This window comes from Rana temporaria, chromosome 2 (genome assembly GCF_905171775.1).
Source record: "Rana temporaria chromosome 2, aRanTem1.1, whole genome shotgun sequence".
Classification (NCBI taxonomy): Eukaryota; Metazoa; Chordata; class Amphibia; order Anura; family Ranidae; genus Rana; species Rana temporaria.
Genome location: NC_053490.1, coordinates 360,488,879 through 360,512,277, shown reverse-complemented (window position 1 = coordinate 360,512,277; position 23,399 = coordinate 360,488,879). Strand labels below are relative to the sequence as shown.

The 23,399-nt window shown below is 44.6% G+C and overlaps 1 protein-coding gene across 1 annotated transcript in view; it reads right to left on the bottom strand.

The window, feature by feature from the left end:
* Window positions 1–23,399, bottom strand: part of PM20D1 (peptidase M20 domain containing 1) — a 359,154-nt gene that overhangs the window by 85,957 nt on the left and 249,798 nt on the right. Inside the window, 1 exon segment of the mRNA XM_040337628.1 lies at window positions 14,674–14,749. Within this exon segment, the coding sequence (XP_040193562.1) occupies window positions 14,674–14,749 (76 nt within the window).

Here is a 23,399-nt window from a genome sequence, read left to right as displayed (position 1 = left end):
TGAGGCGATCCTTTTATGTTGCCAAATTGAAAAAAAAAAAATTGCGATTTTTTCGCTATTGCGAAAATGATTGCGAATTTTCGATAACTGTGGTAGGAGAACTCTGATTGTCTCTGATGCAAAAGGGGGGGGCTTTGTGTATGCTTCCGTTATGAATATTTGTATGTTTGATATTATTTTTTTTTGTAAGAAGGAAAAAATTGCGCATACCTTAAAAAAAGGGGAGAATACAGCAGCAACTCAAAAATGTTATACAACATAAATTAATACAAGACAGAAAATGGAGTCGCTCTACAAGAATAAAAAATATGTCTAGTGACAAGACATGTGGGCAAATTATAAAATAAGCAAGCGCAAATAACTTGTGAAATACACAGTGAAACAAATATATAAAGAAATATAGTCCCAATAATAGAAAAATAATCTTTCATAAAAATGTCTTTGATATGTGAAGTGAAAAAAAGTCCAAAGCATGCAGCATGAACGTGTTCAATCTTCAAGGTGTTTGATTGACAAACGGCTGTGACAAATGGATAGAGTAAAGAATCACCACCAATGCAAAACACTTTTTATTTTCTATTGTAAAATATCAAGAATATTCTGAGCCAATCAGAGTGCTCCTTCTGCATTTGCCGAATATTCGCAATTATTTTGTATTGTAAAATATCAAGAATATTCTGAGCCAATCAGAGTGCTCCTTCCGCATTTGCCGAATATTCGCAATTATTTTGTATTGTAAAATATCAAGAATATTCTGAGCCAATCAGAGTGCTCCTTCCGCATTTGCCGAATATTCGCAATTATTTTGTATTGTAAAATATCAAGAATATTCTGAGCCAATCACAGTGCTCCTTCCGCATATGCCTAATATTCGCAATTATTTTGTATTGTAAAATATCAAGAATATTCTGAGCCAATCAGAGTGCTCCTTCCGCATTCGCCGAATATTCGCAATTATTTTGTATTGTAAAATATCACGAATATTCTGAGCCAATCAGAGTGCTCCTACAGCATTTGTCGAAATTGCGCAGTAAATATCGCATTCGCATGTTGCGATATTTCGATAAAATATCACGAATATTCTGAGTCAATCAGAGCGCTCCTCCAGCATTTCTCGAAATTGCGCAATAAATATCGCATTCGCATGTTGCGATATTTCGATAAAATATCACGAATATTCTGAGCCAATCAGAGTGCTCCTACCGCAGTTATCAAAAAATCGCAATTATTTTCGCATTCGCAATAGCGAAAAATCGCAATCATTTAATTTCGATAAAATATCACGAATATTCGAATTTAGCGAATATATCTCGAATATTCGAATATATATTCGAGATATATCGCAAAATCGAATATGGCATATTCTGCTCAACACTACTCTTCACCGCGATCTGTGTTGCGCCGGGTCTCCTGGACCCGGCGAACACGCACACTCCCGCGAGCGCGCCGCAGGGCGCGTGCGAAACACGGAGGTGCACGAGGACATCCCAGGGACGTCCTCCCGGGATAACTCGACTGCGCTGCAGCAGTATTTCTGCTATGGCGCGGTCGGCAAAAGGTTAAAAAAAAGAATGAAACAAAAACGAAAAAAACAAAATCAACAAATTTTTTGGCAGTGCACATGTCTACTGAGTACCTATCTGCAGCCCATGCCTCATAGACTATACATTGGGGCGTTCGCTTTTCAAAATGGGGTCATTTTGTTTGCGTTTCTATCGTCTTGGTGCTCCAGGACCTTCAAAAATGTCATGAGTAGTCAGGAAATTATATGTGTAATTTGTCCTCCTAGAATACCCGACGGTGCTCCCTGCATGTTGGGCCTCTGTATGTGGCCAGGCTGTGTAAAAGTCTCACACGTGGCATCGCCATACTTGGGATGAGTAGCAGAATGTATTTTGGGGTGTAATTGGAAGTATGCATATGCTGTGTGAGAAAACAACAATTCTTAATTTTCCCAAGAATTGTGGGGAAAAAAAAATACAACTTCAAAAAAGTCACCATTCCTTTTTACTTTTCAAAAAGGGGACATTTGGGGGGTATTTGTACCGTCTTGATATTTCAGGGCCTCAAGAAATTAGATAGGCCCTCAGAACATCAGGTGTGATCAATTGTTAAGGATTTGCACCATAGCTGGTAGACTCTATGGGCCAGATTGACAGAAGAAGTTCGCCGGCGTACTTTCAAATTTGCCGCGTCGTATCTTTAGTTTGAATCCTCAAACCAAGATACGACGGCTTTTGGCTTCGATCCGACAGGTGCAATACTTCGGCGCCCGCTGGGTGGAGTTCGCGTCGTTTTCCGCGTCGGGTATGCTAATTAGCTTTTTCCGGCGATCCACGAAGGTACGCGTGGCCGTCGCATTCTCTTACGTCGTCGCTAGTTGGCTTTTCCCGGCGTATAGTTAAAGCTGGTATTTCGTGGCGTATAGATAGACCTGCCATGTTAAAGTATGGTCGTCGTTCCCGCGTTGAATTTTGATTTTTTTTTGCGCAAGTCGTCCGTGAATAGGAAAGGACGTAACTCACGTCTACATTCAAAAACATTACGTCGGTGCGACGTCATTTCGCGCAAAGCACGGCGGGAATTTTCAAAACGGAGCATGCGCAGTACGTTCGGCGTGGGAACGCGCCTAATTTAAATGATCCACGCCCCCTACCCGGATCATTTGAATTAGGCGGGCTTGCCCGGAGGGATTTACGCTACGCCGCCGCAACTTTACAGGCAAGTGCTTTGTGAATCAAGCACTTGCCCGTAAAACTTGTGGCGGTGTAATGTAAATGCGATACGTTACGCCGCCGCAGATGTACCGGAATCTGGCCCTATAAGACCCCATACACACACTATACAATTTTCTGCAGATTTTTGTGTTTAGATTTATCAAAATTATATAATATGGAGGTCAAACCTTAAGAGTTTCAATTTGTATGCAATCAGGCAGGCCCTTGCTCTACATGGTTTTGGTAAATCTGAAGACAAAAATCTGCAGAAAATCTAATGATGTGTATGGGGTCTTACTTTCACACAGACAAATGCCTGATACACACAAATGTTCGATGTGAGCTTGTTGTCGGAAAATCAGACCGTGTGTATGCTCCATCGGACATTTGCTGTCGTAATTTCAACAACAAATGTTTGAGAGCTGGTTCTCAATTTTTCCGACAACAAAAGTGCTCGGAATCATTGAACTTCATTTTTCTCGGCTCGTCCTAGTGTTGTACGTGACCGCGTTCTTGACATTCGGAATTTCCAACATTTGTCGGAAAGAGTCAGAAAAAAAAGCCATGGTTTTGATGTCGGCATTAGGCCTCGTACACACGGTTTGAATGTTGGACGACAGAGCGTTTGATTTTTGTCAAAAGTGCATGTGCAGGATTTTGTCTAGCAAATTATCATTTGACAAACACGAACATAGTGATGTACTATGAGAGTATAAAGAGGAAGTTATTTTCTCAAGCCCCACCCTTTGGGCCCCTTCTGCTAATTTTGTTAGTAGAAGTTTGGTGAACGCTGATTTGCAATTTTCTGATTGTACAAAACAAATGCATTTTAAAATACGTTTGGCATACCTACATGCCAAACGTATCACCATGTGATCACGTGTCACCAGCAAAGCAGCTTCATTATTATCCCATTAAAGATGATGAGAATTTTGACATTTCATCAATTGCTGTGTCACGAATATTAATTCTAGATTACAAACAGTAGTTTACAAGACCAAACTCTTCCCAGTCGTTACTCGATTCTGAGTATGCCGGTTTGTACTTTCGACTTTTGTGTGACGGAATTTTTGTACTGACCATCCGAAAATCAGACGTTGAGTTCACATCCGACAAAAATTTTATAGCCTGCACATCCAGCTTTTGTCTGATGTAATGCCGCGTACACACGGTCGTTTTTCGGCATGAAAAAACGACATTTTTTAAAATGTCATTTAAAATGATCGTGTGTGGGCTTCACATCGTTTTTCGGCTTCTGAAAAATTACAAATAAAAAATTCGAACATGCTGCATTTTTTAATGTCGTTTTTCAAGATGTCGTTTTTCAAGATGTAAAAAATGATCGTGTGGGGGCAAAAACTACGTTTTAAACCCGCACATGCCCAGAAGCAAGTTATGAGACAGGAGCGCTCGTTTTGGTAAAACTACCATTCATAATGGAGTAAGCACATTCATCACGCTGTAACAGACAAAAAAACGTGAATCGTCTTTTGCTAACAAGGAATCAGCTAAAAGCAGCCCAAAGGCGAATAGAACTTACCCTTTAGAGTTCCGTTGTACGTGTTGTACGGCACCGCGCTTTGTTCATCATTTTTCCAAAACAATGGTGTGTGGGCAACGTCGTTTTTAATGATGAAGTTGGAAAAACGTCGTTTTTTTTCATGATGAAATTTATTTAATTTTTTTCATGCCGAAAAACGACCGTGTGTACGCGGCATAAGAGTCAAATCGTCTGTCGAATGCACCATAGTGTACTGCCATGTGCGCGATGCACAATGATTTATATAGGCATGGGGCGTGGTCACCAGGTGATGTCATCCGGTGACCCCGCCTCTTATGATTTCACAGTCCCATCATGCCCCAGGACTGTGACGTCATAAGAGGCTGGGTCACCGGGTGACATCACCCGGTGACCACCCCCAATGCCTATATAAATCATTGCGCATCGTGCACATGGCATTACAGCGGGAGAGAGCGTCATGTCAACATCGGAAGAAGAGAAGAGGCAAGAAGACAGCGGGGAAGACTGGGCCACCGCTGGTAAAAGAGCTGAAAGAAGATAGCGGAGGAGTCTGGCAGAAGGCAGAAAGCACCAGAGAGCACGAGAAGAGGCTGGAGAGTCGGAAGAAGACCCCCCTGAAGTCGGAAGAAGACCCCCGGAGCTGCCTAATAAATGACTTTAAAAACCTGTGTAGTGTGTTTTTTTTCTTGACACTTTTCCTGTAGGTGAATGGGTAGGGGTACGATGTACCAGGGTGGGGGGCAGAGATCTGGTGTCCCCCTTAAATTAAAGGGGGCTCCCAGATTCCAATAAGCCCCCCACTTGCAGACCCCGACAACCAACGGCCAGGGCTGTCGGGAAGTGGCCCTTGTCCTCAACAACATGGGGACAGGGTGCTTTGGGGTGGGGGGGCCGCACCCACTCCCCCATGTTGAGGGCATGCGACCTGGTACGGTTCAGGAGGGGGCACTCTCTCGTCCCCACCCCCTATCCTGACCGGCCAGGAGGCGTGCTCGGATAAGGATCCGGATTTTGGGGGACCCCCATGCCATTTTTTCAGCGTAGGGGTTCCCCTTTAAATCCATACCAGACCCCCTTGGGGTACGCTCTTGGAGGGGGAACCCATTCCGTTTTTTTTTTTTTTAATTTGGCGTGGAGTTCCCCTTCAAGATCAGCAGAGCACAAGTCGCATCATGCAAGATGGCATTCCGACTTTGATCTGACTTCAATGATATTCAATGGACTGAAGCAGGATCAAAGTCGGACCAAAGTAGTACAGAGAGCATTTTCAAAGTCGGTCCAACATGTGTCGGACCAGTTAAGACGGCTCTCATAGGGAAACATTGATTTTCATACGTCATGCGACATGAGCTCCCAAAGTTGGAGCGTTTGCTGGACCAGTGTGAACCTGGCCTAAATCGCAAAAAAAAAAAAAAAAACAGTTGTGATTAAACAACACCAAAATAAAGCTGTATTTGTGTGGGAAAAAAAATGATATGCATGACTGTGTAATTGTCACTCAAAATGTGAGAGCCTTGAAAGCTGAAAATATGTCTGGGCAGGAAGGGGGTATAATTGCCCTGTATTAAAGTGGTTAATGAGCTATTTCTCACACATGCCATGGGTACATATGGAACTATACACTCCAAAACACATTCTGTTACTTCTCCCAAGGATTGAAATACCACATGTGAAAGACTTTTAGGCAGCCTAGCCACCTACAGGGGGCCAACAATCCAATAACCACCTTCAGGCTTTTAAGGCCCTAAAATGGCAGGACAGTATAAACGCCCCCTAAATGACCCCTTTTTGGACATTAGACACTATAAAAAGGTATTTTCTGAGAGGCATGTGGAGAGTTTGAAAGATCTTTTTTTCTGCCACAAGTTTTTGAAAAAATAAAAAACTTTTTTTTGTGCACAAAGTAGTCACTTTACCTATATATTTCGCACACAAGTGGCAATTCACCCCTAAAATACATTCTGCTACTTTCAAAATCCAGTGAGCACCTTTAGGCGTTCAAAGGACATTAACGTCCACATTTGGAAGATTTTATTTTGGCAGAAGTTTTTGGGAAAAAAAAAAAAAAGTCTTTTACACAAAATTGGCAATTTAATGAGATTCCTCACACATGTCATGGGTATATGTGGCATTACACCACAAATCACATTCTGCTGCTTCTCCTGAGTATGAGAATATCACACGTGTGAGATATTGGGAGCCTAGCCACAGACAAAGGCCTAAAATCCAATAGGCACCTCCAGGCTTTGACTTCCTGATTACCTGGCAGTTTTGGAGACCCTAAAATGCCATGATAGTACAAACACCCTCCAAATGATTCCTTTGTGGAAAGTAGACACTTCAAGATATTTGATAAGAGGCATGGGGAGTATTTTGCAGATCTATTTTTTGTCACAAGTTTTTGAAAAAAAAATGTTGTTTTCTTTATTTTCCAAAAACTTGAGGCAACAAATGAGATCTGCAAATTACGCAACATGCTTCTTAGAAAATACCTTGGAGTGTCTACTTTTTAAAATGGAGTCATTTGGGGTGTGTGTGTACTATCCTGACATTTTAGGGCCTCTGAGACTAACAGGTAGTCTGAAAGTCAAATGGCTCAAAAGTGAAATAGTCCAGAAATATTTAGACAGAATAAAGGTGGATAAAGCACCTGGACCTGATGGCATACACCCACAGATCCTAAAAGAATTGAGCTCTGTAATTTCAAAGCCATTGTATCAAATTTTTAGGGACTCATTAACGGACAGGAACAGCACCACTGGATTGGCGCAGGGCCAATGTGGTGCCCATATTTAAAAAGGGAACAAAGTCTTTACCAAGTAACTATAGACCTGTTTAACTTCTAAAGTTGTGAAGAGATTAATAAAAGACCACATATATGAGTTCTTTCTTGGAAAAAAATATTTTAAGTAACAGACAGCATAAATTCATGAAAGATAGAAGTTGATTTTTGATTTATTTTATGAAGAGGTAAGTAAAACCTTGGACAGAGGGGTGGCGGTGGACATGGTATACTTGAATTTTGCAAAAGTGTTCGATACAGTTCCGCACACATGGCTCATGTGTAAGGTAAAGTCTACAGGATTGGAAATATCAGTGTGTAAATGGATAGAAAACTGTCTAAAATACAGAATTCAGAGAGTAGTGGTTAATGATTTATACTCTGAATGGTCTAAGGTTATCAGTTGAGTTCCCCAATTTTCAGTGTTGGGACCCTTACTTTTTAATATCTTTATAAATGATATTGGGTCTGGAATCAAAATTAACATAGTGACACTAAGCTATGCAGTGGAATAACATCCTTACAGGATGTCTCCAATTTACAAGCCAACCTCAATGCACTGTGTAATTGGGCGACTGTGGCAGATGAGGGAGAGAGAGAGAGAGAGAGAGAGAGAGAGAGAGAGAGAGAGAGAGAGAGAGAGAGAGAGAGAGAGAGAGAGAGAGAGAGAGAGAGAGAGAGAGAGAGAGAGAGGAGAGGGAGAGGGAGAGGGAGAGGGAGAGGGAGAGGGAGAGGGAGAGGGAGAGGGAGAGGGAGAGGGAGAGAGAGAGACTGTGGCAGATGAGGTTTAATGTTTATAAATGTAAAGGAGAGAGAGACACAGAGACAGAGCCCTGGTTCACACTGGGTACGATTTGGAGCGATTTGAGATGCGATTTGACATGTCAAATCGCATCTCAAATCGGCGGCAATTGTCGGCAATGGCACTGTCCTAATCAGTGCGACGCCGCATCTGCGATTTCAAAAAGTAGTTCCTGTACTACTTTTTGCAATTTCGGGCCGCGATATACATTAAATTGCGGCTGAAATCGCGGCAATATCGCAGCCGCGAAATCGCGGTAAAATCGCGCATTTTACCGCGATTTTGAATTCGCAGCAGTGTGAACCTAGGCAGAAAGAGAGAATTTTGCCCTTGTACAAATCATTAGGAAGACCTCATCTGGAATATGCAGTTCAGTTTTGGCCACCAGTTCTCAAAAAGGATATCGGGGAACTGGATAAAGTGCAGAGAAGGGCAACCAAACTGATGTAGCGCCTGTGTACTTTCAGTCCAGGTGCTATTCTAAATTTAGAGGGGGATGAGAGAGTTAGTTAGCTCTCATCCAGGTGATTTGTGCTAATTGGGCATCTGTTCTAGCTGGGCTGTACTGTTGGTTCATTCTGTATTCCTGAGGTGCCTTTCCACCCCGGGGCGACAGGTGGCAGCAGTGGAGTTCAGTCTGGAGCGCCTCTTGCCAGCAGCCAAATCGGGAGGGGTTTTCCCTCGCGAGGCATGCTGGGGGAGGGTACTTCTTGAGCAGACGCGATTGGGCGGGGGTCTTGTTCCGGGTGTGGCACCCACCTTCAGGGTGTGCGCACATTACGGCCCCCGGCGATATGACCTTCCAGGCCGGGGTGTGCGTGCAATGCGGTGTTCTTGGTTTCGGGACCATGCTGGCCCGGAGCAACTGAAGCTATGGCGGGGCCCCAGTGATCCACTGGGTCCCCAAACTCTGAGAGGAGATCACAGGCGAGTTGTGCTGTTCAGTGGGGAGTCAGCCTGAGGAGAGCCAGGAGGCAGGCAATCCAACAGGGCCAGGACAATCCATCGGGGATTGAGGTAACTGGACACTGAGAGGTTGGATGTCAGCAACCTGTCAGTTGTTGACCAGTTGAGAGACTACCTGAGGGAGATTCAGGCACTATATTTACTAAGGAGGATTTACCTCACGATCTACATTTTGGAGAAGGGGGTCTGTGGGAGAGGTCCCGTACTGACCTTTATTTCTACTAAGTCTGTGGCAGAGACTTATTTTCTCCTCAAGTTTCTGAGCGATGCCCTGGCTGCCAGGTCGGTGTGAGAGGCCTGTCCAGGTACACTATTCCCACTCCGGCTGGAGTGACGACGTAAGGAAAAGTGCCGCTAGAAGCAGGACTGCTTCCGTATTTTTTAAGCCTGAATCTGCTATTCTCCTCCTTTTCACCCATCTTCTTCCTATCCTACCTCAAGTTTACTGTTTTGCCGTGTTGGGTGAAATAAAGCACAAGAAAAAAGACACCTGCTGCTTGGACATTCCATCATTGCTCTCATCATCATCATCATCATCTCACCCCTAGACGCTCACAGAGGTAACACGCCATCCCTATTCTAACCAGCGGCTCCTGCGGGGGTATCGCTACACTGATAAGAGGCATGGAGGAGCTCAGCTATGAGGGAAGATTAGGGGAACTGAATCTTTTCACTCTTGAGAAGAGGAGATTAAGGGGGGATATGATCAACATGTACAAATATATAAGGGGTCCATATAGAGAACTTGGTGTTGAGTTATTCACTTTACGGTCAACACGAAAAACAAGGAGGCACTCAGTAAGAGCTGTGAAAATGTGGAAGAGACTCCCTGCAGAGGTGGATCTGGACAGCTCAGTAGATTGCTTTAAGAAAGGCCTGGATTCTTTCCTAAATGTACATAATATAACTGGGTACTAACATTTATAGGTAAAGTTGATCCGGGGAAAAGCCGATTCCCTCTTGGGGGATCAGGAAGGATTTTTTTCCCCTGCTGTAGCAAATTGGAGCATGCTCTGCTGGGGTTTTTCACCTTCCTCTGGATCAACTGTGGGTATAGACTTGGGTATATGGGATTGTATGATTGTTTTTATTTTTATGGTTGAACTAGATGGACTTGTGTCTTTTTTCAACCTGACTATGTAACGCCTTTGATCGATTTAAGGTTCTCACTGGATTTTTGGCCCTGCATGTGGATAAGCTTCCAAAAGTCTCACACATGTAGTATCCCCATACTTTTGAGATGTAGCAGAATGTGTTTTGGGGTGTATTGCCATGTATACCCATGATATTTGTGAGAAATCGGTAAAATTATAACTTTGTGTAAAAAATGTTTCTCTTTTACAAAAATGTGGCAAAAAAAATAAGATCTTCCATAGTCTCAACATGCCTCATCTTCCAAAGTTTCAGGGCCACTAAAATGCAATAGGTAGTCAGGAAATCCGTAAAGTAAAGTGTTGCAAATAACATAAATATCAGAATTTTGACCATTCTCTGGTTCCAGTCAGAAACAGCTGGCTTCTTGGTAAAACATGATCCCCCAACAACCCCCCCCCCCCTCACATCAATGAGTCTAGGAAAAACATCTGTTAGGCAATCTCCACAATCAAAGGACATTGATTAGGTCAAGGCTAGGTATGGCATAACAACCACAAACAAGGATGTGAGTCAAGGAAGTGCAACGATTGGTCGAACATCAGATGGGCAGGCAAATGGGAGGTATTGTGAATGAGTAATGAGTAAGGTTTGGTAAAAGGAGTTTGAAAGAGGGCTCTGTCTCTATTCTCTTGGGAACAAGCTTGCAGTGAGGTTGGGACTCTGTTATCTGAAGGCCTATGCTGAAACCACATGGACTAGGCCTTATGGAAGCCTGGCCTGTATTTTGGGCCTAGCCATGTGGTGACGGCCTACTTCTGTTACATCCTGAGCCCAGCCAGGGAGGAGATCGAGTGTTGAGTATATTTTATCTTATTTGCCAGTATTGTTTATTAGGTTATAGATGTTTGTTGTTAGAATAAATGTAACTGTTTGACTCAAATGTGTCTGTCTTATTAACTCCTTTTATTAGCCTTAGGCCTAATTCACACTTTGGTCTTATATACTAGCAAGCAAGGGACTCATGCATTTTAATACAGATGCAATAGTTTATATATATATATATATATATATATATATATATATATATAGATTATAAGTTACAGTAAAGGATAGACACATAGTTATTATTAATTATTGTATGATTGATACAACATAAAGTAACGCCCCTTGAAAGCCTGAAGGTGGTCATTGTATTTTGGACCCCTTTACGTGGCTAGTTTTCCAAAAAGTCTAACACATGTGTTATCCCCATACTTTGGCAGAAGTAGAAGAATGTATTTTGGGGTGTAATTCCACGTATACCCATGGCATGTCTGAGCAATACATCATTAAATGGAAAACATGTGTAAAAATAGACTTTTTTTTTAATTTTTCAATAATAAAAACTTGTGGCAGAAAATAAAATCTTTCATATACTCAACATGTTTTTCCGCAAATACCTTGGGGTGTCTACTTTCTAAAAAGGAGTCATTCGGGGGGTGTTTGAACTGTCCTGGCATTTTAGGACCTCTAAAAAAACATTACGTATATGGACAGCTGTAAACGCACACTCATCCTTTCTAAACTACTGCCATAGTGGTCATCTATAAGGATATACATGCCTCCTGCATGTATCCTTACCTGTCAAATGTCTTCCTCTGTCTGTTATGATACCCGAAAAACTGCAGATTCTATGGGTGGGTCTGTTGTCCGAAGCTTGGTGGGTGGAGTCGTGATGTCAGACTCCCCGCCCACTTCAACACTTCCCTTGTCAACATGCATTTTCTCCTGTGTATTTCTTACACTGAACTTCTGCTATGATCACCAACATCCAGTCAAAACCCAGAAACGTGACCACATGACTTCAGCATGCCCAATCATGCTGAGGTGTGGAGCAATCCTGGGATAGCTAGAGATGAAAGGAGGAGGGAATCTGAAGTAAAAAGAATGTCTCGCTCAGGCTCCTGCATGACATATGTAAATCACCTGTCACTAACAGCAAGATGGAGAAACAGACTCCCATTTGTTGTTATCTTACTGAAAAAAAAAAATAAGAGGACTGCTCAGAGCTGGATTAACTCTTAGTGGCAAGACTGTGCACAGATGATATGAAATCCTATACTGCACAAGCCTTAATTAAAAAAACATTTTTGGGTTTACATCCACTTTAAGTTAAACACTCAGGGAGGAAGAACCAGCCAGATCCGGTGTCTTTTTTACAAACAAGACACAGGGCTGTGACTACAGCCAATCAGCAGGTTCACGGCCAAAATCATTGGCTGAAACCTGCTGACAAACTTTTATGCTGTAACCAATTACAGCCAAATTCAGCAGGGGCACGCATGCACAACCCCGAGAATCTGGAGTTTCACCACAATGTGTCTATACGTCATGGTGCCTGGCTGTGCAGCCCACTTGCAATAAATATACTGTCAGCAGGCGGCAAGTGGTTAAGAGAGAACATTTTCTTATCCTGAGGGCTGCTATCCAAGACAGTGTAATGCGTCATTTACAACACATAGGTGGTGGCACCACTCCCCTTCACAGTGCACATCAGTGGCTGTAGTCAGGGCCGGCCTTTGCGGTGTGCGGGTTGTGCGCCCGCACAAGGCGCCGTTGAGAACAGGGGCGCCGTGCATAGGGTTGCCACTTGCCACCTGTTTTGCCCGGGTACACACATTCCACTGTTGCTTGTAGCAGCCGGATCTCTGTCTCGGGCGGCGCGCATGATCCTGTATTCTGCGCTGCGCTCTGAGACAGTGGGTGCCCTGTGATTGGCCGAACGGGCCATGTGCGATGTGGGGGGCGGGCCGGGAAGCAGATATGGGGTCTGTGAATGGCTGTGCTGGTCATGTGTGGAGGCGTGGGCGGGGCTGCACTGTGGATATGAATCATCGTGCCTGCTTGCTCCCAGAGTCCTGCCTCACGATGTGAGTCCTGCTCATCTGCTCTGTCAGCTTACCTCCCTCCTCTGAGTCATCCCCCCTCTCCTCTCTTGTATCACCCCCCCTCTCCTCTCTTGTGTCACCCCCCTCTTCTCTCTTGTGTCACCCCCCCTCTCCTCTCTTGTGTCACCCCCCCTCCTCTCTTGTGTCACCCCCCCCCTCCTCTCTTGTGTCACCCCCCCCTCCTCTCTTGTGTCACCCCCCCTCTCCTCTGTTGTGTCACCCCCCCCTCTCCTCTGTTGTGTCACCCCCCCTCTCCTCTGTTGTGTCACCCTCCCTCTCCTCTGTTGTGTCACTCTCCTCTGTTGTGTCACCCCCCTCTCCTCTGTTGTGTCACCCCCCCTCTCCTCTGTTGTGTCACCCCCCCTCTCCTCTGTTGTGTCACCCCCCCTCTCCTCTGTTGTGTCACCCTCCTCTGTGTAAGCTTACCCCCCTCTCCTCTGTGTAAGCTTACCCCCTCTCCTCTGTGTAAGCTTACCCCCTCTCCTCTGTGTCACCCCACTCTCCTCTGTCTTACCTACCCTCTCCTCTGTCTCACCTACCCTCCTCTGTGTAAGCTTACCCCCCTCCTCTGTCTCACCCCACTCTCCTCTGTCTCACCCCACTCTTCTCTGTGTCAGCTTACCCCCCCTTCCTCTGTGTCACCCCCTCCTCACTCTCTCACTTAGCCCCTCGGTCACCTCCTCTCTCCCACCCACCACTCTCTCTAATCCCCCCCTCTCACTTTGTATTTTGTAGCGGTCAGTGTGTATTGTGTAGCGGTCAATGTGTATTGTGTAGCGGTCAGTGTGTATTGTGTAGCGGTCAGTGTGTATTGTGTAGCGGTCTGGGGGGGGCTCCACAGGATTAGCTCGCACAGGGCGCCTGAACACCTAAGGCCGGCCCTGGCTGTAGTAGAACGTAGCTGATGGTTACTGATCTTGGGATGCCTTAACATGGAAGCAAAGCATTCTATAACCTTTGAGCTGGATTGTGTTGGAGAGCCTGCAGGAATTGCCAAGGTCGGGCCAGCATGAATATTTAATCAGTTTATCTAAAAGATGCCCTGCCTGTCTTTATATGCAGGAAATCATTTGAGATCTCCAAATCTGTTACCAAAGTTCTTTGAGTTTCAAATATTTTATGGATTTTTTTTATTATTATTAATAAGGGACCTTTAAGCCTAGGTTCACACTTGTGTGGTGCAATTTGAGGGAGATTTTTAGTGCAATTTCAAGGATATTGTCCATTGCGACTTCATGCGAGTTCAGGTGCGATTCCAACGTGATTTGGACACAGCTGCTCTCTGTCTGGAAATCAACTCAAAAAAGGCACTATTGCCTGCTAGAAATCACATAGTCTTTGAACATTTGCATTAGTGTGAACCAGGGCTAATGCCGCGTACAGACGGTCGTTTTTTGTGATAAAAAAAACGTTGTTTTTAAAAACGTCATTTAAAATGACCTCGTTTTAGGTCTTCTGAAAAACGTAAAAAAAAAAAAAATCGAACATGCTTGTCGTTTTTCAAAACGTTGTTTTTTGTGTCATTTAAAACGATAGTGTGTGGGCAAAACAACGTTTAAAACAACGTTTTTGAACCCGCGCATGCTCAGAAGCAAGTTATGAAGCGAGCTTGAATGGAACAGAGTGCCGTCGTACGTGCTGAACGTAACCGCGCTTTGCTAGAGCATTTTGAAAAAACTATGGTGTGTATGCTACGTCATTTTTAAAAATGAAGTTTCAAAAACGTCAGTTTTTTTCATCACAAAAAACGACCGTCTGTATGCGACATCAGACCTGATGTCTGAGAGGATGCAACATATTTGCCCATCTCAGCTGTATATAAGGAAAGGCAGTGCAAAATATATGAAATAGCACAGCCTTACCTCTCTTGAGAGCTGCTCAAACATGGAAGCCTCGGGACCTTCACCAAACATATTTGGCATTGGATGGTTTTCTAACCTGTGTATTTATGAGAATGAAACAGAAAACTTAAAGAAGGAAATGGTAAGCATTTGAAACAATGTTATGGCATTACTTTGAACTCCAGGCAAACAGATGACATTCATATAAAAAGGTAACTGTTCCACCTACCAAAGGATTTGCATTTATGTCCATCCAGTCCTTAATTTTACACAGCCCCAACACACACAGCACATCTAAATGGATAAAACAAGTTTCACTTTTACCTTTTAAAAAACAGTGCTCCAATCTCCACACCCACAGCCTGCTAATTGGACAGATAATTACTGAAAAGACCATCCCTCTGTTTAATTCATCTATCAGCACCATCCATCCTTGTTAGCATTTTTGTATGCAGCACACGTGACTTGTTAGTCCTGCCCCTCCTCCCCTCAGTCTTAAATGTTGTTTTACATGGGATTACGGTTATCTAATCTTACACTAGTTACATTAAAAAAAAATAATGGTTTATTTATAAATACATAGCTGTATCAATTGCCTAGGGTTCCGTTTCAAACATACCCAAAACATATATAACTCACACACAATCAAGGTTAGAGAAGGGCTGAACACCTATGTTTGGCTCGCACCAGAACGCCTGAACAGAGAAAAAGTTCTGACCCCGACGACAAACCCTATTAAAGTCTATGGGACCCGAACTTGGGAAGTCCCCAAATTGAAGGCATATTTGCAACTAATTGGTCATAAAAAGGGTATGGGGGTCCGGGTACTGCCCTGCATTTATCAATGCAGTTTTCTTATTTTTAAGTTTTTGCAGGAGCAGTGATTTTAGGACTGGTATGGTATGGCATTGCAGGGTGTTTGGCGGGGCGAACACCCGCCAAAGGCCCTGCAAATTCAAGTGTTTCCCGAATGGCCGAACAGGTGATGTTCAGGCTGAACTTTTGCTCGGCCTGAACCGTTCGCCCAACTTTAATCAAGGAGTATTTATGTTTGACAATAGCTGAAAAACAGGGTATTTGCCTTTTTGTAAAATAACCTTTTCACAGAAAAAAATGTAAATCTAAAATAGCCAGTACGTGCTGAAATTAGAAATACTGAAAATAAATTGTATAAATACAAGGACATCTATAAATATTTATAAGCCATTTTTTGCGATACGGCACTGCCTCGCACTGAAAATTGCGCGGTAACCAAACAAAACTGATGTAATTTTTTCCCCACAAATAGAGCTTTCTTTTGGTGGCATTTGATCACCTCTGCGGACCGCTAACAGTTGAGTTTTTTTTTTTTTTTTTTTTTAATAATGAGCCTATACCTTTTCCTCCAAGAGTCAAATGCAAGGCAAAAGACTGACTCCTCGGTGGAAGACCCCGAAGGCCAAAAACGAGGCGTACCTTCCTATCAAGCCTTTGCTTGCCAACGATAGAGCAACCACCTCAGGGTATGACAGGTTATAGACACACTCCCCTCTAATTCTGAGCTTGAAGTGGCCCTCAGAAAAAGATCATCCAAGTAGCCCACCATAGCGATGCCACGCTGTCTTAGTAGGGCCAGAATTGGGGAAAGCACCTTGGTGAACACCCTTGGTGCTGATGCCAGGCCAAAGGGGAGAGCCGCAAATTGATAGTGTCTTCCCCGACCGCAAAACGCAGATATCTCTGATGCTTGGTGCATATGGGGACATGAAAATAGGCGTCCCTGATGTCAAAGGATGCCAGGAAGTCCCCCGGCTGGAGGGCAGTGACGACAGAGCGAACCGATTGCATCCGGAATCTTTGTACCTTCATAAAGCAATTGAGGAACCTGTCGTCCAGGATTGGACGAACGCCCTCCGTCTTTGGTACTATGAACAGATTTGAGTAAAACCCCTAAAAACGGTCCTGTACTGCGACAGGAATAACCACCCCGCGTTTCATCAGGTCTTGAGCTGCCCCAAGTAGGGCTTCCCGAAAAGTCAGTTGTAGCTGGAGGTTGGAGGGAAAAAATCTGTTTGGTGAGCAATATAGAATTCTATCTTGTACCCTGAAGAGACTACCTCGCAAACCCACCGATCGGGGACCTGAGATGTCCACCAGGTCGCGAATTCGCAAAAACGCGTCCCCCCGCCCGAGGGATGGGTGGGGGGCAAACCTTCATGCGAACGCAGCTATGTTTGCAGGTTTGTTGGGTTTGCAAAAGCAGGGATGTCTCTGTCCCTGAGCAGGCTCTTTATTGGCCTGAGGTCTTTTACCTGCCGCACTGGGCGGACGAAAAAAAACGATTGTGTGCGGTGAAAAAGGGCCCTTGCCTAGGGCGTGGCTCCTTCCCCTTTTTGGATTGTGGGAGCAGCATGCTTTTACCCACTGTGGCATCTTTAATTATGTCATCCAGGGAAGCTCCAAAAAGTCTGTCGCCCTTAAAGGGCAAGTTCATCAGGGCCTTGGAAGATTGGTCCGCATCCTTTACCTGCAGACATTCCTCTTTTCACTTCCTCATTGTTAGTTTTTGCTCAGAAGTTGCTCTATTTCTTCTCTGTTCTATTCACGTCCTGCTTGTCTGATTGTTACTCACCACCGTGAAGGGAGGCTTTACTGTGGTGGTCATTGACATGCTCGCACCCTCCTCGGAACTACATCTGTGCGGCAGGACGCTCTCTACGTGTTAGAGACTTCAAGGAGGTGTGAATTACTGGGCGTGCCGCAATGCATACTGGGAAATGTAGTTCTTACATGAACGAGCGCCGCAAACCAGGAAGTGAATGAAAGAAAATAAACTAGAACGCCGGAGGTGATATAGATGAAGGAATTTAATAGGTATTTACTAATTTTTTTAACAGAATCATTACACTATTCTGTCTGTCTACCTTGCAGACATTAATTTTAGGCAATTTTTTTTCCCTTTACAACTCCTTCAAAGTAGACGGCGTAACACCACCGCATGGCTTGAAGCCCTGGCCAGCAGAAGAAACGTGTCCAAGGCTGATTCGCAAACAAATTTTAGGCCCTGTACCAGTTGGTCAGCTAGGGCTACCTCGTCCGGGGAAGCCCGACGTGCTTCTAATCCATTGTGCAGCATCTTTGCCCATTCTGGGAGTGTCTGAGACACCAGGGCCCAAACTATGGTTGGGCGTACCTCCGAACCCACTACCATGTACAGGTTTGTGGGTGATCGCCTCGGCCTTCTTGTCCGCAGGGTCCTTGAAGGCGGGAGCCCCCTCCACCGGTATAGTGGTTAGCTTGTTTAGTCTGGACACAGGAGGGTCCACTATCGGGGGCGAGGTCCATTATTTCCAGAAACTCTCTTCAAGAGGGTAACGCACTGCTAGATTTCTAGGGACTGAGAAAACCTTCTGTGGTTTGTCCCACTCCTTGTATAAAAGATTGTCTATATAAGACACATAAGGAAACACCTTAGCAGTGCGGGTCGCCTTACGGAACCCAAAGGGGACCGGCGCTTCAATTGCTTCTGCAGACCCCTCAATCTTTAGAGTATCTCGCACTGCAGTGATAAGGTCACTTACCAGAGCCCTATCGCGTGCTGACCCGGATCCGAAGTCATCCTCACTGTCCGGCTGGTCTTGGTCCGCATTCTCAGATACCTCAGAGCCAGGGTCATGAGCCGTAGCTGGACCCGACTCTGCATCGGAGTTGTCCCTAGAAGATGACGGGGGTGCTTTTTAGCCCCCGTTTGCCCACGTGCTGCTTCCACCTTGGCAACAAAGGCATCTAGGATTGCTGACATGGCGTCCACCGATACATTGGGTGCAGGGGCATCAATTGCAAGCTCAGGTGTTACAGGGGAAAAAGTGTCTGCTTCTGAAGCCATGCTGACCCACATACCTGACACAGGGACTTCAATGCAAGGCACAGTAACCCACCCTCCTAGCTGCAGTAGAGACGAGAGGTTCCCACTCCGAGGATTCACCACCCTGGAACAGTAGTATGCTGCCGTCCGCCACTTAGTAGACCTGCTTCCTTGTCAGATATGCAGTCTGACCCTTCAGCAGCATGTGTGTCAGTCTGTGCCATTTAAGTGCTGTCTGATAGATGGCAAAATGGCCGCTGAGTGGCCACTAGAGGCCAATAATGATCGCAGGCCACAAGAATATGGCCGCCGGGCGGCAGCTAGAAGCCCACACAGTGAGGCCACAAAAACATGGCCGCCGACCATAGCCAGTGCATGGATCTCAGGGAAAAACAGGCCATCGATCGGTCGATCGAGACCAACCAATGCCACGGTACACAAGCACATGACCACTGGGTGTAGATAGAGCCCAGGACAAAGGCCGCCGAGCAGCCGCTAGAAGCAGAACATAGTGCGCCACAAAAACATGGCCGCCGAGCATGAATAGTCAAACACCACCTTGGATCACAGCAAAGATGGCTGCCAAGCAGAAGATAGAGGCCAAATACAGCGCGGCCACAAGAACATGGCCGCCAGTGCAGATAGAGCAATACAGCATGGATCACAGCAAAAATGGTCACCGACAGCATGGGGCAGGATACACAGGTATTAGTGTTGAGCAGAATATGCCATATTCGATTTCGCAATATATCTCGAATATATATTCGAATATTCGAGATATATTCGCTAAATTCGAATATTCGTGATATTTTATCGAAATTAAATGATTGCGATTTTTCGCTATTGCGAATGCGAAAATAATTGCGAATTTTTAATAACTGCGGTAGGAGCACTCTGATTGGCTCAGAATATTCTTGATATTTAGTCGAAATTTCGCAAAATGCGAATGCGATATTTATTGCGCAATTTTGAGAAATGCTGGAGGAGCACTCTGATTGGCTTAGAATATTCGTTATATTTTATCGAAATTTCGCAATATTGCGATTGCGATGATTATTGCGGAATTTCCCCAAATGCTGTAGGAGCGCTCTGATTGGCTCATTCTGAAATCGAATATTCGAGATATTTTAGCGCAATTTCACTAAATGCGAATGCGAAATTGTTTGCAGATATTTCGAAAACTGCTGTAGGAGCACTCTGAAATAGAATATTTGTGATATTTTAGCCAAAAAATATTGCGATTTTTCGATCGCGCATGCGCAATCGCGCGAACAACACGCGCCCATTTCCTGGACCCTTGCCAGTTTCCAACTTTATGATCGCATCGCAATCGAAGAGCAAGATGGTTGGAAGTAATTTCACACTCTCTGAGGAAAAGATGATGATTTTTGTGTAAGTATTTTGACCACTGTTATTTCATTATCTTCAACTGCATTTTAGTCTAGTTTAAAAGTTAGTATATATGATCAGATATTAGTATTTCACAAACAATGTGTCTCCTGCTTTTACAAAACTACAAGTCCCAGCATGCCTGGACAGCTGCAGACACCCTGGTTGGTAAATGTGTATTTAGGCACTTTTCCTTGTTATTTAGCATAATGAATTTAACATTTTTTTGGACATAGGACGTATGCGAACGTCCTGACTTCAGGGTCCTCAAGGCCCAAGGACGTTCGAATACATATTGCCCTTTAGATGTTGCAGAACTACAACTTCCAGCATGCCTGGGAATGCTGGCACTTCTAGTATTGTAAGTTCTGCAGGCCCACATTTTTCAGGCCTTTATGCACGGGTCTCTAAACTGTGGCACCCTAGATGCAGCAAAAGTAAAATTCTTAGCATGCACTGACAGACCGTGGCTGATGGGAGTAGTCGTTTTGCAACAGCTGGAGGTGGACTGGTCTTGAAACCCTGAGTTAGGTAACAAACCCGTAGTGTTTTGCAACCATTCTGCCTCCAGCTGTTTTTTTTCTGTTGAAAAGCCTGTGGCGTGCAAAACACAACCCAAAAACTCCACCCGGTGCAGGGAAAAATTTGCACACACCTAAAGAGTGACATCACAAAAACTGCGACGGTTGCATACGTCAGTGGTCCTCCGAAAAGGTCCCGTCTCTGACCCCCCGGGGCGTTAGGCTCCTGACAGGGAAAAGAGTTACTGTGGTCCATACAGCCGAAGCCATATGGACCCATCTCGGTCCAAGCAGCCGAAGCCACAAGGACCCAACATCCTCGGAGGGACTGCCGAAACAGAACCCTCCTCTGTGAGGCTCCCCCGAAGGGAGACCCCATGAGAACCGGTGAACCTAACCAGAAGGCCGAGTCTACCAACTCCCAAGACTTTCAGAGACCGGCCCGAGGACCAGTACCCTACTCGCCACACATAAAGTGCAAGCACCAAAACAAAAAGAGTGACAAACAAAACAGAACACGGGGAAAAATAATAAAAGAAAGTGGGGAAAAGGAAGATGGGAGAGTGAGGAAAGTGACCAATGTGAAATAATTCTGCCTCCAGCTGTTGCAAAACGAAAACTCCCTGCATGCAACTGGCTGCAATTACCCCCCCCCCCTCTCCCCCAATGTGAATGTACAGGGTATATTCACATGGGCTGTGGCTTACAGTGTGCTTCTAGCTGAAGCAAATTCGGCGCTGCAGCTCAAACCCTCAGCGGGAAACTACTGTGAACCCCATGCCCCTCTGACTGTACCTTAAAAACACTACACCACACTAAATATAAAATGAAAAAACATAACATATACACATACCCCTACATAACCACCCTCACCTCCACATTAAAAGAAAACATCTTGTACGGCACTGTTTCCTAAACGGAGCCTACAGCTGTTGCAAAACTGTCCAGGCATGCTGGGAGTTAAAGTATAATTGTTGTACAGCTGGTGACGGTGAGCTACATGGTGTATCAGAGCATGCTGGTAGTTGTAGTTGTTAAATAACATCAACTCCATTATTTATTCAAAATTAATTCATCAAAAAGTCAAAATAAACAAACATATTATTGTTCCTATATAAAGATAGGGATGAAAAAAATAATCTATTGTACAGGCCCATTATCAGTGTCCAAAAATAATTATAGCGGTCAGATGAATAGCAACGCATATCTCCCCTATACGTGTATCCTGTGTTGTTAATAATATATACATAATTATGCAAATGATAATGGCTGCTATATTTATGCAAAAAAGGTGGCGACCGAAATGGCAGGATATAAAATCGGTCATGTTACCCCTGTCATTGATTAATAAGGCGAGAATGCTTCCAATTGTTGAATACCATACATTTATCCATAAGGCTGTCAACAAAAGTATTACAATATACTTTGTTCTTCATCTTGCAGAAGTTCCTGGAAACAGGATACGATGAGCTGCGGAGGCAGCAAGAAAAACAGGCAGTTGTAAGCTCCCTAATTGAGGAACTACGCGCCCAAAACGGCGAAGCACCCAGTCGCATGGCGATCCTCAAGAAGTGGTCCGACCTGAAGAGGCGCCAGATGAACCGGGTCAGGCGTTTCCGGAATAAATATCATCCTGGTAAGTTATTGGTCACAGTTATGTTTTTTTTTCCTAAAGTGTATTTTGTGCGTTTCCTAAACTCCTGCCGGACTGCAGGAGTTGGGAGTAGGCAGGCCTCCCCCAGAGGTAATCTGCCATCTTTCTCCATGCCCCGGGTGGCAATGGCGGGTGTGAGGGGGTCCTCCCACACAGACCGTCCTACCTGCTCCGCTTCGAAGCCCAACGGGGCAGAGGGACTCCCTATAAGGGAGTGAGAGGATTTGCCCGCTCAACCAGCCCCGTTAGTCCTTCGCCTCTCTTTTTAGAGACCGCGTGGTCAGAGTGCGTGCATGTTAACCCAATTGCGAGTGCGTGTGTAAGTGTGGTGGTTTTTGTGGGAGGGAGGTGGGCGTACTAAGCGCAGGCTTACCTCGCATAGCACACCCACTGGGGGCCGGGCTGAGACCACCAAACTCAATTCACATGTAGCCGAGAGCGGGATCCGAACCCCTAGCTGCAGAGGTGAATGGCTTGTCAGCGCAGTGGCAATCGCGTTGAGCCAGCCCGGGTCCCTTGGGGACAGTTATGTAAGGTCATATGTAATTAATGTAAGGTCAGATGTTGTTAACCAAGACGCCATGTTGTTGTAACATATATCACCACCAGCCAAGGTATTCATAGTACTGTTGGAAAAAAACATGGGACAGCAGACAGGAACACAGAAGTTATGTGGGAACATACTTTTCCCATTGCTTTGCATGGGACTTTAAACAAAAAGCCCGACCCTCACCAATGGGGGTAGTTAAGGGATAAATTAACGATCCTATACTTTAAGTGGACGTATAGATAACATGTGACCAAGTGTTATCGAAATATCTACAGCTGTTATGAAGTAACATGTATTTCCCATAGAGTTGAATGGGACTTTAAAGAAAAACCCTGACCAAGGCAAATGGGGGTGGGTAAGGGTTAAACCACCTATCCTATGTTTGTGGCTGACATATAAGTAACCTGTGTGCCAAGTTTCATGTAAATATCTTTAGCCGTTTGGACGTGATGGTGGAACATACATACATACATGCACACACACGTTGAGTTTTATATATATATATATATATAGATTCCCACTAAATTCCTGTGTTAGGCGTGGGGTTGTTATAGTAATCCTGTGTACTCCATCAAGCCCTTTTTTTAACATGAGATCGTCTGAACAAAACAAAGGAGACAAAAACAGCTCATTTTACCATGGTGGCAGCCCAGCTCACGCTCAGTCCCCTGTAGTGCCCACAAGACCCTTTAATATAACATTGTCCCATTGGTTAACTGTCTATATAAATTAATTTGTATTCATATACAATACAGCAGAGTACACAGAATTTGCATACGTCATTAGAAA